The sequence below is a fragment of the Heterocephalus glaber genome, unplaced genomic scaffold, assembly GCF_053883595.1.
Source record: "Heterocephalus glaber isolate CG9 unplaced genomic scaffold, H.glaber_assembly_v1.0 deba00001504, whole genome shotgun sequence".
Taxonomy (NCBI): Eukaryota; Metazoa; Chordata; class Mammalia; order Rodentia; family Bathyergidae; genus Heterocephalus; species Heterocephalus glaber.
Genome location: NW_028258324.1, coordinates 49,266,386 through 49,284,346, shown reverse-complemented (window position 1 = coordinate 49,284,346; position 17,961 = coordinate 49,266,386). Strand labels below are relative to the sequence as shown.

The 17,961-nt window shown below is 38.6% G+C and overlaps 1 protein-coding gene across 3 annotated transcripts in view; it reads left to right on the top strand.

The window, feature by feature from the left end:
- Nceh1 (neutral cholesterol ester hydrolase 1) overlaps positions 1-17,663 on the top strand; it is an 80,512-nt gene extending 62,849 nt beyond the window's left edge. For 2 of the 3 annotated variants that reach the window (XM_004834605.4, XM_087186513.1), the window contains 2 exons: positions 2,700-2,871; positions 13,619-17,663. In XM_004834605.4, the coding sequence (XP_004834662.1) occupies positions 2,700-2,871; positions 13,619-14,236 (790 nt within the window). In that variant the 3' untranslated portion in view covers positions 14,237-17,663. The remainder of the gene's footprint in view (positions 1-2,699; positions 2,872-13,618) is intronic. The other variant, XM_021254217.2, reaches the window with a different exon arrangement.
- The last annotated feature ends 298 nt before the right edge of the window (positions 17,664-17,961 follow it).

Here is a 17,961-nt window from a genome sequence, read left to right as displayed (position 1 = left end):
GGGGGACCTAAGAAATATCTAATTTCAGTCTATTCTCCAATCTATATAAATAATGTCCTTTTTCACTGAATAAAAGAACATTCCCAGCTTGAGCAAAGAGGCAGGATTAGAATATGGATCTTTAAGGGTACCAGGAAAACTTCCATCACAATCTGTTTTTAAGCATGTTTGTCTGTCATCTCAGCCAGTTATCAGTTGACAAGATTAACCAGTAGCATGCCATTCATTTATTCATTCACGAAGAGCTACTGTGGACTGAACCTAGGGAGTGCTAACCTATACCCCAAATCTTTTTTTATATTTTAATATTGAGACAGGGTCTTACTAAGTTGCCCAGGCTGTCCTTGAACTTGCAATCCTCCCGAGTAGCAGGGCTAACAGGTGTGTGCCATGGTGCGGACCACCCTGAGCATGCTCTTTTAGATTACCAACTTCCCTTGGTCCACAGGTACTGAGACCTTTTCTGAAACAGCACTTGAAAATTCTATTTAACTCGTGTACGTACGTATGTATTCCGGTAGGGATGTGTTCTGACCTCCAGGCAACCAGGAAAACTGCTTATCACGACATATGGAATATTAATGAAATAAAATAGTCTTTATTTTCACGACTTTTCATGAAGTTCACTTGTTTATCTAAAAATTAAGAATTCAATTTAGCAATACTGAAGTTACCTACAAGCGATGGTAAATAGACTCTTGTGTGATGTCGCCACCTAGTGGAGAAATGGTGCAATTCTACTCTGCCCATTGTGTAAAAATTAAAGAAAAAAATTTTAGTTTATTAATTGATCATTACATTTAAAAAGTAAGTATTTTTATTTGCTATTCTGCAGCCACTAAGCTAATTTCTTACTGAATTTAGTTTCAAAATGTATTAATTAGTATTTCATAAGTATTTGTCCATTTGATTGTATCTGCACTGAAGGTCAAGATATTTAACTGGGAAAAATAAATGGCCTATTATAGATTACTTAAAAAATTAATTTCTGAAAATAAAATGCTATTTTTAAGATGGAAATCAAAAGACCTGAGTCTGAAATGATGATTTTAAATTTTAAGTAGGTATTTTCTCTCCTATCTTATTTTGGTCAGTGTTTGACTTATTGTACAAGTCAAGTAACTTTTTAGTACCTCAGTTTTTTCATTTGCAAACTGAAGTTATGTTAATATGAAAAAAAATTTTAAGATTTACTGGATAGATGGTTATAGTCCTAGATCATTTGTAGGTACTGAAAACACAATGATCAATAAAACACAGTTCCTAGTATCAGAGAACATGGCCTTCAAAGGAGCCACAAGACCAGTTTTTAAGATAAGACAATAACAGTGGTGCTTCCCGGAGCACACAGGCATAGGAAGGCGCTACTTGAGTAGCCACCTCAGCCTCAGAAGCAGACTTGCAGTCATAGCCTCTGGTGAGGGCTTAAAGGCTGAGAATTAATGAGCAAGGCAGGAGGTGGCTGAGAGAGCCCAAGCCACAACCACCAACATAGACACACAAAATAATCTGAGTGGGGCATTCAACAAAACCAAGATTCTACCACATTCTACAGGGCAGGACCACAAAGAACTCTAGCGCTGCCATATGCCAGAAGGAGGAGAGCCTGAAATATCCTAGACGTTGTGTACTAGGCGGAGGCAAGCTTAGCTTTCCTTTGCATGGTCAAACCTGGCCTCTTAGTTGCTTTCCCAAGAGTGCATGCATTGCATGGGTTTAAAGTCAGCCTACAGGGTGGAACTTTTTGCGAGTTCTAGTTAAAGAATCTTGTCATCTGAACATAAGGCTAATTTAGCTTCTTCCTATACATATCCCTTGTATTTCTCACTTACCTGATTGCTCTGGCTAAAGTTTTGAGCACTATATCGAACAGGAGTGGTGATAGGGAACACTCTTGTCTTGCTCCTGAGTTTAAAGAGAGTGCTTTCAGATTTTTCCATTTAATATGATGTAGGCAGTGAGTTTATCACAAATTGCTTTTATCAGTTTGAGAGAAAGTCCTTCTACACCTATTTTCATCAACCTCTTCAGACCTCTTATAATAATATAAATATTATTATATTTATCAAATAAGTTATGAAGAGGAACATATAGACTTATTAAATGTGAGACCAGTGAAATGGTTGATGCTGCCGAGTCACCTAACCTAGGGGCATTGCGAACAGAACATCAAAATCTGTTATTATTCTAGCCATACTGTAGCAATCAGTGTCTGCCTGATTTTGTTTTTTGGCAGTACTGGGGACTGAACTCAGGACCTAGCACATGCTAGGCAAGTTCTCTGACTCTGAGCTATATCCCCAGCCTTTGTTTTGTTTTGAGATGGGTGTCTTGCATAGCCCAGGCTGGCCTCAAACTTGAGCTCCTCCTGGCTCAGCCTCCAGAATAGCCGAGCCCACAGGCCTATGCCACTAAACCCAGATAATACTTGCCTTTTAATTTAAAATTTTCTTTTTGAATTGTTGGTAATGGTGAGTGTATTTACTTTGTTTGGTGGCTTATCGTGAGAACAAGGACTTTTGCTAAAACACAATTGTTACATTTTTAAACTAAGTATTTTTTGCAAAGTTTATACTTCATATTTATTTAACAACATATCAATTTCTAGCTGCAAGGAAATTAACCTTTCTCTTTAAACTTTAAATACCCTGTAAAAACTTGGTGATGTCCTTTAATGCATACAATTTTTATCTTCACAGGTACAGGCTGGTCCCACAGGTTTATTTTCCTGAGCAAATTCACGACGTGGTCCGTGCTACAAAGTACTTCCTGCAGCCCGAGGTCTTGCAGAAGTATAAGGTAGATCCCAGCAGGATTGGAGTTTCTGGTGACAGTGCTGGTGGAAACTTGGCCGCTGCCCTTGGACAACAGGTGATACCTCTGGCCTCTAGTGCCCTCTAGTGCTGAGAGAGTGTGTGGTTCCACCCTGCAGAGGAACTTGTTCTCCATTAGATGTGGCAAACATACTGGGCCGCCTACTAGCTACACAGTCAAGTTATTTTATTTTGAGACAGGGTCTCACTAAATTCACCAGACTGGCCCCAAACTTAGGATCCTCCTGCCTCAGCGTCATCAGTAACTGGGATTACAAGCATGTACCACCATCCCCATCAGGAAGATAGATCACTGAAGGAAGCATCCTGAATCCTGGAGTCCTCAATTCCAATCCTTGTTAGAGATGTTCTCATCTTAGAGGACTCCCTTGCTCCTCAGGGAGAGCCGTGAAAATTAACACCACCTACTCCTTCCATCTTTGATTTGCAAAATGAGCTGTTTTTTGCTTAAATTTCATTTTCTATGATTGTCTTCTTAGAACTTTGAGACAAATTAGCGTTTCTCATAGCTTTTTTAATATAAAAAGGAAAAAATATCAATTTTCAGCTATTTTAGAGGTCAAATTACACATAGTGATCTGAGTTTTACCTTGCTAAATTCTATGAAAACCGTGTTTAGCTCTAATAGCACCTAATATTTTGGGCAGCTGTCCAAACTCAAAGATAAGCACGTTTTCATCCTCTTCTAGATTAAGTAACATAAGAATAGCATCTCTGCCTTTCCACCTCCAAATTTCTTTTGGCATGTTTAAATAGCATCTTCCATTTTATTTGTGGCATACTTCGAAGGTTTTTTTCCCTCCTTTGCTTTATTAATTATTAGCTAATGTAATAATTATTAGCTAACAATAATTAAAGAACTTGATTCTGTGTGATAGGATCACATTTGCTACTCTTGTGTCCAAACATAGGCTTGGAGCAGGGCAAACCTGGGGTCTAACCCAGGCCACTCTGGGGTGATACACGGTAGGGGTGGCACCTGTCACTCTCTGAGCCTTCGGAAAAATGACCATAATGTGCCCAACTGCAGTGCTGTTGTGAGGACTTGGTGTGGTGCATATTCCTGAGTGTTTCCTTTTGCTTTTTTTTTTTTTTTTTTTGCTTAAATTCTTTTATTGGTACATTTTAGGTATACAATACATTTACATTTATCATTGGGTGCTTGTACCTGTACATGATGAATCTTGGTTCTTATTTTTTCCCCATTACCTGTGCTCCCTTCACACCCTCCACCCTTCCCAATTTACATAGACTTTGTTTCCATTTTTTTCCTTTTCTCATAATTTTTCCTTTCCTTTCTTTCCTTTTCCTTCTCCTTTCTCCTCCCACTTCCCCTACCCCTTTGGACCTTTTCCTGTTTCAAATTATCAATTATTCATTTTAATAATTTTAATCCTTATTTACACTTTCAGTTTCTCACACCAGACAAACTATTTGGAATTTACACATGTGTGTGCTATTTATTTCACTTTAGAATATGGCCTCGATATGCATCCAGTTAGCTATAAATGACTAGTTTCTCATTCTTTATGGCTGAGAAGTACTCCATTTTATAAAAAAAACCCAACCAAACCACGTGTTCTTTATCCAGTCTCCAGTTGATGGTCACTTGGGCTTTTTCCAAGCTTTAGCTATTATGAACTGTGCCACTATAAACATGGGTGCACATACATTGCTGTGGTATGATTCTTTTAATTCTTTTGGGAAGATACCCAGCAGGGGAATAGCTGGGTCAAATGGGACCTCTAGCCCTAGTTCTTTGAGGTATCTCCATACTGATTTCCACAGTGGTTGCACCAGTCTGCACCCCCACCAACAATGGAGAAGGGTTCCTTTCTCCCCATACCCTCGCCAGCATTTGTTATTGGTTAATTTCTTGATAGCAGCCATTCTTTCTGGGGTGAGGTGGAATCTCAGTGTTGTTTTCATTTTCATCTCTCCAATGACCAGTGATACTGAACATTTTTTCATATATTTGTTTGCTGCTATTACTTCTTTGTCTGAGAAATGTCTGTTCATTTCAGATGCCCATTTTTGAATTGGGTGTTTGAATTTGGGGCGTCTGATTTTTTTCAGTTCTTTATATATTCTAGATAGTAGTCCTTTGTCTGAGGTACAGCTGCTAAAATTGTTTCCCACATTGTAGGTTGTCTCTTAGCTCCATTGGTGGTTTCTCTTGCAGTGCAGAAGCTTTTTTTTCCCCCCGTTAAGTCTATTGGTACATTTTCAGTATGAAATACAGTTACATTCATCACTGAGATCTTGCACCATTGCATGAGTATCTTGGTTCTTATTTTTTTCCCCTTCCCTTGCCCTCCCTTCACCCCCTCCACCCTTCCCTATTTGTAAAGACATTGTTTCCATTTTTTTCCTTTTCTCATATTTTTTCTTTTCCTTTTTTTCCTTTCCCCTAACCCTCCCACTTCCCCTGCTCCTTTAGACCTTTTCTTCCTGTTACACAATGTCGATTATACATTTTTAAATTACAATATCAAGATCTAGGAGATATTACCACAGATTTTACAGAATTTAAAAGGATATAGAAAGCATATTTCAAAAATCTTTTTTGAAATAAATTTGACAACTTCTAAGAAGTACCTTGGAAGACAAATTAATGAAACTAACTCTGGAGGAAATATAAAATTTGAATAGCACCTATTAAAGAAAGTATATTCCTAGCTTGAAAACCTACCTATAGGACAACAGCAGGCTCATAAACATTTTAACTGATAAATTATATCAAATAATTAAAGCAGAAAAAAGAAGGAACACTTCTCCCCTCATTTTAGGAAATCAACATTGTGCTAATCATAAAACTGGATAAAGATAATAGAAGAAAAATGAACATAGATAGAAATTTGTTTAACGAAATAAACTATTAGAAGTCAGATCTGGCAGTATGTAGAAAGTGGTTTTGTTATAGGGATGGCAGTGTTGGTTCAGCATTGGAAGATCCACCCCCAAAAGTCATCATTTTAACAGAGGAAAGGCAAAAGTCATATGATCCTGTCACCAGTTGGAGAAAAAGTATTGGGCTAAATTCTACAGCTTTTCATGGTAAAAGCTATCAGGAGGCTAGAAGTAGAACAGAACCTTCTCAACAGATTAAAGACATGTACTCCATACTTCCAGCAAGAATGCCTTATATGAATGGAGAAGATACAATGCTTTCTCCTTAAGGTGGGGAACAAGGGCAGATATGCTTACTCTTCATCTGTCCATTAAACTTTGAAACCTAGGCCCCACCAAAACAGTCGGGCAATAAAATGACACAATTAGGTTAGGATTGTCAAGGTAGAAGCAAAATCTTTATATGTAGATGAAATGATCATTTACAGAGAAAATACTAAGAAATCTCTAAGAGTCCCTGGAACTTGTATTTGAATTTAGCAGGATTAGAAAACACAAGGTATATATAAAAATTCAGATCTATGTATACTTGCTATAAATGAAGAATTGGATATTGAAATTTAAAAGTTATGTAGGAGTACAAAGGACCTAGAAAAGTAAAAAGAAAAAAACCCAAAAAACCCAAAAAAACAACAACAAAAAAGGCAGTGTAGGAAGTCGTTGAGTACCTAATTTTAAGACTTCTTCTAAAGCTACAGTAATCAAGGCAGTGTTGGTGTAAGGAAAAACATATAGATCATTGGAATAAAACAGAGAATCTAGAAATAGAACCACACATATATGGTCCACTGAGTTTTGAAAAATTATTTAACATTAGCATTTTATAGAATATAAACTCAATTCAAGACCCAAGGAAAAGATGGTGTTTTCAGCAAACAGCACTAGAACACCTGGTATCCATATATAAAAAATTAACCTCAACCCTTTATTTCCATACATAAAAATAACTTGAAAGGATCTTTGAACCTAAATATGAAAGCCTAAAAGTTTTTTATTTGTGTCCTCTCTAGATTTATTAATCATGTCTTGCAACATAAGCACAATCTTTGCTGCTATCTGAGTAATTATTTCTGATTTCATTTTTCCCAGATCCTCTTTTGTTGCCAGTTCAGGGAGTCCAGGTAGTTGAGTATCAGATTGTTCCATCTTGTTTCCCTTTGGGGTTGCTGTAGGTGATCCAGAAGCCTGTTTTTGAGGCTTGTTTGCGTGTTTTCTCATTTCTTCTGCAGGGGTCGCGGGGGGAGTGCTTCTGGTGCCCGAGCAGCTCACCTTCTCTGCCCTAGGAGCTTGGGATGGCAGCGGGGGAGCTTCCTTCTGGGTGCTTGCACTGCCTCAGCTTCTCTGCCCTAGGAGCTTGGGATGGTGGTTGGGGAGCTTCCTTTTGGGTGCTGGGACTGGCTCAGCTTCTCTCCCCTAGGAACTTGGGATGGCAGCGAGGGAGCTTCCTTTTGGGTGCTGGGACCGGCTCACCTTCTCTGCCCTAGGAGCTTGGGATGGCAGTGGGGGAGCTTCCTTCCGGGTACTCAGAAGCTTTTTAATAAGATGAGATCCCAGTTGTTGATTCTTTGTGCTAGCTCCCATGCTACTGAGGAATTGTTCATAAAGTCTTTTCCTATGCCAGTGTCTTCAAGAGTTCTACCTAACTTATCTTCTAGCAAGTTTAGTGCTTCTGTTTTAATATTTAGATCTTTAATCCACTTCAATCTTAGTTTAGTGCATGGTGATAGGTATGAGTCTAGTTTTAACCTTTGGCAGGATGAAATCCAGTTTTTCTGACACCATTTATTAAATAGGATATCTTTCTTCCAGTGGGGGTGGTTGGCTCCTTTGTCAAAGATGAGGTGGCTGAGTATTTCTAGAGTTGTTTCTGCATCTTCTAATCTATTCCACTGATCCTCGGGTCTGTTTCTTTGCCAGTATCATGCTGTTTTTATCACAGTAGCTTTGTAGTATAGTTTCAAGGTGGGGATTGTTATGCCCCCTCTCTGTTGCTTAGAATTGCTTTTGCTATTCTGGTCTCTTCTGGTTCCAAATGAATTTTTGGATTTTTTTCTCTATTTCTGTGAAGTATATTGTTGGAATTTCAATTGGCATTGCATTAAATCTATATAGTAGTTTTGGAAGTATCGCCATTTTCACTATATTAGTTCTTCCTAAATAGGAGCAAGGGATATCTTTCCATTTTCTTATATCCTCTTTGATCTCTTTTTTCAGAGTGCTGTAGTTTTCAGTGTAGAGGCTGTTGCTTCTTTTGTTAGATTGATTCCTAGATATTTTATTTTTTTGGATGCTATTGTAATAGGAATTATTTCCCTAATTTCTCTCTCACTGAGTCTGTTATTTGTGTATAAGAAGGCTATTGTTTTTTGAGTGTTGACCTTGTATCCAGCCACTGTACTGAATCTGTCAATTAAGTCTAGAAGTCTTTTGGCAGAGTTTTTTGGTTCTTCTATATCATCAGCAAATAATGACAGTTTAACATCTTCCTTTCCTATCTTTATTCCTTTTATTTCTTTCTCTTTCTAATTGCTGTGGCTAATATTTCCAGAACTATATTGAACTGGAGTGGTGTTAGTGGGCATCCTTGTCTTGTTCCTGATTTTAGCATGAAAGTTTTCAGCTTTTGGTCATTTTGTATGATGTTGGCTGTTGGTTTTTCATAGATAGCCTTAATCAGCTTGAGGTAAAGACCTTCTACTCCAATTTTCTGTAGGGTTTTTATCATGAATAGGTGTTGGATTTTGTTGAATGCTATCTCTGCATCTATTGGGATGACGATATGGTTTTTGTCCTTGTCTCTGTTAATATAGTATATTACATTTATTGATTTACATATATTGAACCATCCTTGCATTCCTGAGATAAATCCAGCTTGGTCAGGGTGTATGATCTTCTTGATGACCCTCTGTATTCTGTTTGCCAGAATCTTGTTGAGGACTTTTGCATCTATGTTTATTAGGGAGATTGGCCTGTAGTTCTCTTTCTTTTGGTTGGGTCTTTCCCTGGTTTTGGAATCAAAGTAATACTTGCTTCCAGGCATGAATTTGGAAGCTTTGCTTTCCTTTCAATTTTCTTGATGAGTTTAAAGAGTAATGGCAATAGTTCTTCTTTAAATATCTTGTAGAATTTAGCAGTGAAGCCATCAGGACTTGGGCTTTTCTTTGTTGGTAAATTTTTTATTACATTTTCAGTTTCACTCATTGTAATTGGAGTGTTTAGAATTTCTATATCTTCTTCATTTAACTTTGGCAATTCATATGTATCTAGGAATCTGTCCATTTCTTCTGCATTTTCCATTTTATTAGAGTACAGGTTCTCAAAGTAGGTATTGATGATCCTCTGGATTTCTGCTGGGTCTGTTGTGACTTCACCTTTTTCACTCTTAATTGCATGGATTTGGGCCTTTTATTTCCTTTTTTTGATAAGATTGGCTAAAGGTTTATTGATTTTATTTATTCTTTCAAAAAACCAACTCTGATTCATTGATTTTTTTGTATCATTCTCCTAGTCTCCATTGCATTGATTTCTGCTCTGATCTTTATAATTTCCTTTCTTGTATGAGCTTTGGGTTTGTTATGCTCTTCTTTTTCTAGGAGCTTGAGGTTCTGCATTACGTTCTTTAACTGAGGACTCTCTGTTTTCCTAATATGGGCATTCACTGCTATGAATTTCCCTTGTAGAACTGCTTTCATTCTGTTCCACAGATTCCTGTATGTTGTAGTGGCATTATCATTTACTTGTAGGAACTGTCTAATTTCTTCTTTAATTTCCTCTGTGACCCATTGGTTGTTCAGGAGGGTATTATTCAATTTCCATGTGTTTGTGGGGGTTATGCGGTTTCTTATGTTATTGATCTCCAATTTTATTGCACTATGTCTGATAATATACATGGAGTAACTTCAATTCTTTTACATGTACTTAGACATGTCCTATGAGCTAGCATGTGGTCTATTTTGGAGAATGACCCATATGCAGCTGAAAAGAATATGTATTCTGCTTTTGTGGAGTGGAACACTCTGTAAACATCTATTAAGTCCATTTGTTCAATAGCTTGGTTCAGTTCTAGAATTTCGTTGTTAATTTTTCGTCTAGATGACTTGTCTATTTGTGATAGTGAGGTATTGAGGTCCCCCACTACAATTGTATTAGTGCTTATTTGGTTTTTCATGTTCATTAATATTTGTTTTATATAGTTGGGGACGTTTGTATCTAGTGCATATATATTTAGGATTGTCATCTCTTCCTCTTGGATTGTTCCCTTCACAAGGATGTAGTGACCATCTTTGTCTCTCTCAGTTAGTTTTGGTTTGAAATCTACTTTGTCTGCAAATAAGATTGCTACCCTTACTTTTTTCTAGATTCCTGTTGCATGGAGAACAGTTTTCCATCCTTTTACTTTCAGTCTATGAATTTCTTTTTGAGTTAGGCGTGTTTCTTGTATACAGCATATTGTTGGATTTTGATTCTTAATCCATTCTGCCAGTCTATTTCTTTTGATTCGTGAATTGAGGCCATTAACATTGATGGTTATAATTGATAGATATTGACTCATCCTTGTCATGATGTTTCATTGTTGTTGGCTCTTTTATTTCTTATTTTTCCCCCTTTCCCTTTAGTTTCTTACCTTGCCTGGTGGCTTCCCTCTGTTGGGCCTCATGGAGTTGTGACCTTCACTGACTTTTTCTTGGATATTGTTTAGACTTGTTTGGAGTCCTGGTTTGGTGTTCATGAAACTTCTCAGGTGTTCTTTGTCATGGAAGTATCTAATTTCCCCATCAATTTTAAAAGATAATTTTTCAGAATACAACAGTCTACTTTAGAAGCTATTTTCTTTTAGGGCTTGAGATACTTCACTCCAGGCTCTCCTTGACTTGTAGGTTTGTGTTGAGAAGTCTGCTGTGATGCTGATGGGCTTTCCTTTGTAGGTGATTTGTTTCTTTTTTCTAACTGCTTGTAAGATTTTTTTCTTCTGTTGGGTTTCTGGGATCTTGACTATTATATGTCTAGGTGTAGATTTTTTTTGATCATGGCTAGTTGGAGTTCTATATGCCTCACTTATCTGTATGTTCAATTCTCTACCTCTGTCTGGGAAGTTTTCTACTATTACTTCTGTGAACAGTTTTTTTATGTCAATTGTACTTTCTCCTGCTTTTTCGTGGAATCCTATCAGTCTTATGTTATTCTTCTTTGCATCATCTAGCAGCTGCTGGATTGATTTCTCATGGTCCCTCACTATTTTTAAGAAATCTCTGTTTTCATGGTCATTAACTGCAATCCTGTCTTCTATATCTGATATTCTATCTTCACATTCCCTTCATTTGCTGTGCATACTTTCAATGGAGTTTTTCATCTCCTAGATATCTGTTTGAATCTGTTTCATGGATTCCATTTCTTTCTTATGCTGGATATTCATGGCTTCCAGCATGTTTCTGAGCTCATCTATTTTGTTATCTGTTTCTGTTCTAGAGCCTCTAATCATGTCTTTCACTCTGCTCACCATCTTTGTAGTTATCTGCGAGAATATTTCTCCTTTGAATTTTTCTAGAGCCTCAGTCATCTGTTTTGTTACTTCCTGTGCTATCAGTTCATGGTGTCCAGGTGGTTGATTATCAGGCTTTTCTACCTCCTTTCCCCCAGAATTTGCCTTTGGTGGGGTGGAAGTCTGAGTTGTGCCTCACTTAAATTTCCTCTCATTTTTGTTATTAGCACTGTCCTTGGTTTAATTCCTGGGTTGATACTTCGAAGTTGCTTATTTTAAGTATCTTTGTTGCTTGTAGTTAGAACCCTTATGGAATGATTGCTTCTCAGAAGTGTCTTCCAGATATAGCTGGTCTTTAGGTTTTGAGTCTCTAATGGCTCTGAGGCTCTCTCATTTCATTATACCAGGAAGAACAACTGATTAGATCAATCACAACACCTTTGCCCAAGTGATACAATCAGTAATATCACAGCATCAAGTACATCTTAGAAAATGACAATTTGTGGTAGTTATTAATCTATCACCTTTAACTGTGTGAATTAAATCAAAATCAAGGACCAACCCAACATATGTTTATAGTGAATAAACTCTTCAATATAGCAACTTTACCCTTTGGGGTGGGGAGTTAGAAGGAGTTGGGGAGGGAGGGATAGGTAAGTACAAGGATAGGAAAAGGTTAGCAGTGAGGCTAAAGGACACAGGCAAGAGAAGGAAAAAGAGAAGAAAAGAAAGATAAAGAAGAAATACGAATTAGGGCCAGAACAGGAACACAAAAGGAGATGAAGAACAATATGGGACAGCAAGGGAATGAGTGAGAGGAGAAAGAAGAGAGAAAAGAAAGAAAAAAGAAAAATAAAAATTTGAAAAGAGTAGAAAAAAAAAATTAAAAATAAGAGCAAAGAAATACTAATAGTAATTTTGAAAATAATAAATAAAAGATAAAAAAGAAGGGCCTCCTTCAGGGTATGTCTCTGCTGTCATAATAGACAACATGGGCAGCAGTGTGCAGATATAAGTCAATGAGTCTCAGTAGGCCAGTCTCAGACCCGTGAAATTCAGGCAGATTTCTGGCTGCAAGTCCCAAGCTGAGCTCTCTGTTCTTCTGCAGAGTTGAACTCTGCAAGGCTCTACTGCAGGTTCCAGCTGCCTTTCCCCTGAAAATAGTCCAGGTTCCAATGGGAGGCGATGATCTCTCCAACCTATGAAATAAAATGGTCTGGTGTGCCTTTATTGCAGAGATTCTCTTCACTTTTCCAGTGGGCTTCAGTTTTCATCAAGGAGCCTGAGAGAGTCCCTCTATCTGTTGTTCACTTCTGCAGCTCAAGACAATGGCCTTTATACTCCCCTGTGCCTCTGTGGTGTGGAACCAGGTAGCAGCACAGCCAGGAGGCCAGAGGAGGGGGTTGGGGGTTGCAGGCACCCTCGAAGCTAAGCTGCTAGCTGGTGGGTGTGTTGAGGGGTCCTCACCATCTTGCTGGTCGCAGGTGGGTGTGGTGAGTTGACTGAGCAGAGCTCCCTAGGCTGCTTGCCGGTCTCCTTTTGCTTTCATAGAGCAGTTACACCTTACCTGAGCAGGGGTTTGAAAGTCCAGGAGTGAAGCAAAACCATTTGGCTCAAGTTACCTTGAAGATTGTTTGGGTACTTATGAAGCATAGTGACCCAGCTAGATAGCTTCCTTTGGGATGTTCTATGACAAATGCATAATTTTAGACAATAGAATTACAGAAATGCCATGATATAATCATACTGGCAAGAGTTGCAGGTGAACTGACAGCTCCAGAGGTGGGGGACTCACTCCCATTTCCATTCTGGTTTCATTCTCGGGCATGTGCTCATTAAGTAGAATGCAGGTGTGTGGCCAGCATTATTTAAATTCTCACTCTCTCACCAAGCATGAAGACTGAATGCTCATCAGAGGGTTTTCACTAAATGTTTCAGAGTCCTGTTGTCTGCTGCTCATTTAGCTTTACTACCCCTCTCGTCTGGAAGAGCAACCCTCATTCTTTTCTCCCTAGGGAGCCATTGCCTTTTGGAGCTTTGTACAGAATAACAATTAAATGAGGTTCATAGGTTATTCACCCATAATATCCACCAAGGTGTGCTGAGTGCCAAAGGATAGATACAAGCAGTGTTAATGGGAGTGAAGACCTCAGAGGTCATGTACCCTGGGTTCACTCAAAACTATAAATTGCAAACAGCATAACTTCCTTAATAAATACTCAGGTTGATAGGGTGGTAGTGGTGAAGAATTATTTATTTTTAAACTGTATTACTTAATACCATGCCTCGTAGAAATGTAAAATTTATTCCTTTGACTGACTTGAAGCTACTCTATAGGGTGTCCTTTCTGTAAAAAGAATCACACAAAACGTAATGATGTGTTTCCTCTTTTCAGTTCAGTCAAGATGCCAACCTAAGGAATAAGCTCAAACTGCAAGCACTGATCTATCCAGTCCTCCAAGCGTTAGATTTTAATACACCCTCTTACCAGCAAAACGTGAACACCCCAATCCTGCCTCGCTATGTCATGGTAAAGTACTGGCTGGACTACTTCAAAGGCAACTACGACTTTGTGCAGGCGATGATGGTTAACAATCACACTTCCCTGGAAGTGGAGGAGGCGGCTGCCCTCAGAGCCCGTCTAAACTGGATGTCGCTATTGCCTGCATCCATCACGAAGGACTACAAGCCTGTTGTGCAGACCACGGGCAATGCCAGGATCGTCCGGGAGATCCCTCAGCTGCTGGACGCCCGCTCCTCCCCACTCATTGCAGACCAGGATGTGCTCCAGCACCTCCCGAAGACCTATATTCTCACGTGTGAGCACGATGTGCTGAGAGACGACGGGATCATGTACGCCAGGCGTCTGGAGAGCGTGGGTGTGGAGGTGACCCTCGATCACTTTGAGGATGGCTTCCACGGGTGCGTGATTTTCACGAGCTGGCCCACCAACTTCTCAGTGGGAATCCGGACTAGGAATAGTTACATCCAGTGGCTGGATCAAAACCTGTGAAAGAGTAAAACCTCCCGAAAGCTCGAGCCCTTCTTGACCTCCTGCATCTGCTTTGCAAAGACGTAGACTTTTTCTTCGCTAAACCCCCCTCCCTTGATACTTGTCAGTCTTGGATTCTCTATGCTCTGCAGACTTTATGATAATCTAACTTTAAAAAACAAATTTGAGTAAGTGCAAAGATATCTGAATTTGGTTTCCAAAGTGGGCCATGCTCTGTGTTCTTTATTTTAGCCAACTACTGCTGATATCCACAGCAGCAAAATACAGGACCAGGACTGGAAGTAGCCTTGGGTCCTGCCTGCATCTTTTCGAAAGCCGTGTTTCCTGTTGTGGATGATAGGATGACCTTTGATGATTTCAGAAACCAGGAGCCCTTGAACTTGCTGACTTTGGTTCAGAGTGGTGTTGGATGCTGCACTTTCAGCTCAGTGCCGGGGACCAGGTGTTCTCTGTCCTTTGCTGATGGTTTTGATTCCGATGGGAATTTCAACAATGGCTTTCCAGCAAGATGGGTTTCTCAAGGATTTTCCTCTAGAGTGTTAATTTTGTGAGATAGCTATCTTCAAGTCGAGTTGGATTAAAATGGTACTTGAAAGTTACTTTCTACTAATATTACTAGAAAATAAGAGGCTGCATGCACTGGATATATATACATTGTTAAACTTTTGTTGTTTGGTTACATTGTGTGTTGTTTGGTTACATTTCTTTGGGGAAATCTTTTGGGAACAAATTTATTTAGATTTAGAATAAATTTTCCATTGTGAAATAAGTTAAAAAAAAGGAGGGCCGGGGATTTAGCTCAGTGGTTTTGCCGCCTGCTGCGCAAGCTCAAGGACCCGAGTTCAATCCCCAGTACCAAAAAAAAAAGGAAACAACCTATTGTTTCATAAAAATGCTTCTGACGCAAATTATCAAGAGCAGTGTGCATATATTTGATATAGTAAGGAAATAAAGTACATTTACTATTAATTTAAAATACTTTACCTAATGAAAAAATACCTGTGGAAGGTCTAGTCTATTCTTAAAACTCAACTTTTTCACTTATATGGCTTTAAAATGTGACTATTTTGGTAAAATATAGTGTATTGTTTATTTTTTTAAGTTATTTAATGTTACTGTATATAGCTAGACAGGATTTTCCTGAAAGACATCTGTAATAAATATTAAAAGGAATGGTATTTTTAAACTACCTTCAAATTATATGCACATGTAATTTTATGGAAAGAGATACAATAGGAATTAATAGTACTATATATTAAGAAAAAATATTTTGATATTTATATACATATACAAGCCAAAATAATTAGAAATTCTGCACCTAGTAAAATTATCTAAGTTTATGCTGGATGAGCATCCCTCACCCAAAATCTGAAATGGTCCAAAATCTGAAACTTTAAGTGCTAATGTGATGTAACAAGTGGAAAATTCCATACCCTGAAGATTTTTTTCAATACATTTTTGCAGTACTGGTTATTGAACTCAGGGCCTCGTGCATGTGCAGCAAGTGCTCTACCACTTAGGTACATTCTCAGCCTATTTTATTTTATTTTATTTTTGAGGCAGATTCTCATTAAATTGTGTAACTGGCCTCAAACTCATGATCCTGCCTCAGCCTCCCAAGTAGCTGGGATGCAATACAGGCATGGGCCACCATGTCACACTCACACCATGAAAATTTGTTTCATGCACAAAAGTATTTAAAGTACTGTATAACATTACCTTCGGACTACGAGTATATATAAATTTCACATATGAGTATATGTGAAACAAATTAATTTAGATTTGAGTCCTATCTCTTAGTTATTTCATTATGCATGCACAAATATTGAAAATTCCAGAAGAGTCCAATGTGCTTCTGGTCCCAGGCATTTCAAATAAGGGATATTCAACCTGTAGTTTAATACCTTAGTCAAGACACACTGCTCCTCTGTGTTCTTTATGGTCAGAGGAGCCCTTACTCCAGTTCTTCTGGTTTAGGGGCAGGCAAACATTGTCAACTACTCTCTGCACTCCTCATTTTCTTCTTCCAACCTGTTCTAGAAGTTCCAACAACCCAAGCTTACCTTCATGTAACGTCTGCACTGCCAGTGGGAGCATCTTTGACATAGCAAGGAACTTCTGTTCTGGTTTGGGTTGGCATGCTATGCTGCTTCCTGCCCCTCCAACTTTACCCCATCCATGCTACTTTTGGGGCGTGCAGAGAGCAGCGGCACAACTCCGCTCAGAAAGAAAGTAGAACTTTCCACTCCTTTAAAAAATGGGCATTTCCACATCTAACCATGAGGTAACAAACACAGATTTGCATACTTATTCTTCATGTACTGTAAGAGCTGGTGAGTGGTATTCTGTGTGCGAAACACCAGTAAATGCAACCACGTGTGTATGTGTGTGCACCTACATGTGTATAAGAATAATTATGCAAGCTGTGTTGCTACTGCACTTAGGTGAGCCACTTACCACCTCTGGGTCTCCCTTTCCTCTTTGAGTTCTTGTCTAACCATGAATCCCAACAATTTTCTCAGACTGGGTAAATTGTATTGGTGATTTTTTTTGTCAGGTTGTGATTTCATATACATAGACACCTGTAACATTGAAGAATTATTTTTCTAAGAAACCCAAATTTTAGTTCTTAGTGTATGATAGCTACCTTCCTCATATTACACTTGGGTGGGGGGAGTTCTGGGGACAGAAGCCAAGGCCGCAGCATGCTAGGCAAGCGCTCTACCACGGAGCTATACCAACAGCCCCGTCACTGGTCTGTTAACACCATTGAAAGAAACTTAATTTGAGTTTTTCTACCTCTAAGAAAGAGGAAATATAATACATACAAGAACTCCTTTAAAATGACATTTCCCCCCAGAATTATACCCAAATTCTGTAGTGGTTACAGATCGCAGATAATTTCAGATTTCGGAAGAGCTCTCAGATGAAAAGGGAGTGAAGGAAACAGGGGTCAGCCACTGTTTCTCATGAAATACTTGAATTCATTGTTCTTTTGGCTTTTATTCTTACAGAAATGTTTGTGCTCTACAGTTCTTTTCTAGTGTATAGCTTTGTTTTGTTTTTCTATTTTATGAAAAGTTGATAATCTTTTTATAATATTGTTGTCTGTAAAACAGGAGCATGAACATGTGAAGAAAAACTTTGATGTGCGGTAAAATACAGTGACGTGTCAGTGAATCTTAATGTTTTATCATTGATTTGTGAAGAATTTAAGATTATTACACAGCTATCTTGGTGGATATGTTTTATGCATGACCTTTTAACTTTTGACTCTTTGCCTCTTTCCCACTGCAGAGGGGAAGGCAGACTTTATGAAGGATTTCAGGAGCAAACATATTTTGTAAAATGCAAATCCAGTGTGGAGATGGGAAAGCATAGCCTTGTTTGTAATCTCTCTTGGAAATAAAATGGCTCCATCTGGGAATACGGCTCTCTCATTTCTCCTTACACATTTTCTGGTTCCTATTGGAGATGCTGCTCTGTTTCTCTTTCTCTCTGTACCCTATATCCCTGTCCAAATCTTCTGCCCCCCAGGAGAACTCCAGCTGTCTTTCAGTCACCGAGAGGAGGTTTGGTGGCTTCCTTCATAGGATTCATTTCATGTCTGGATCTATTTTACATGTTGCCCTACTGTCTTGGACTGGCTAGAACACTCATAAAAGCCATGGGAAAGTACACTTGTTAGGAAAGAGAATGATAATACAAATAACTTTGGGCTTGAA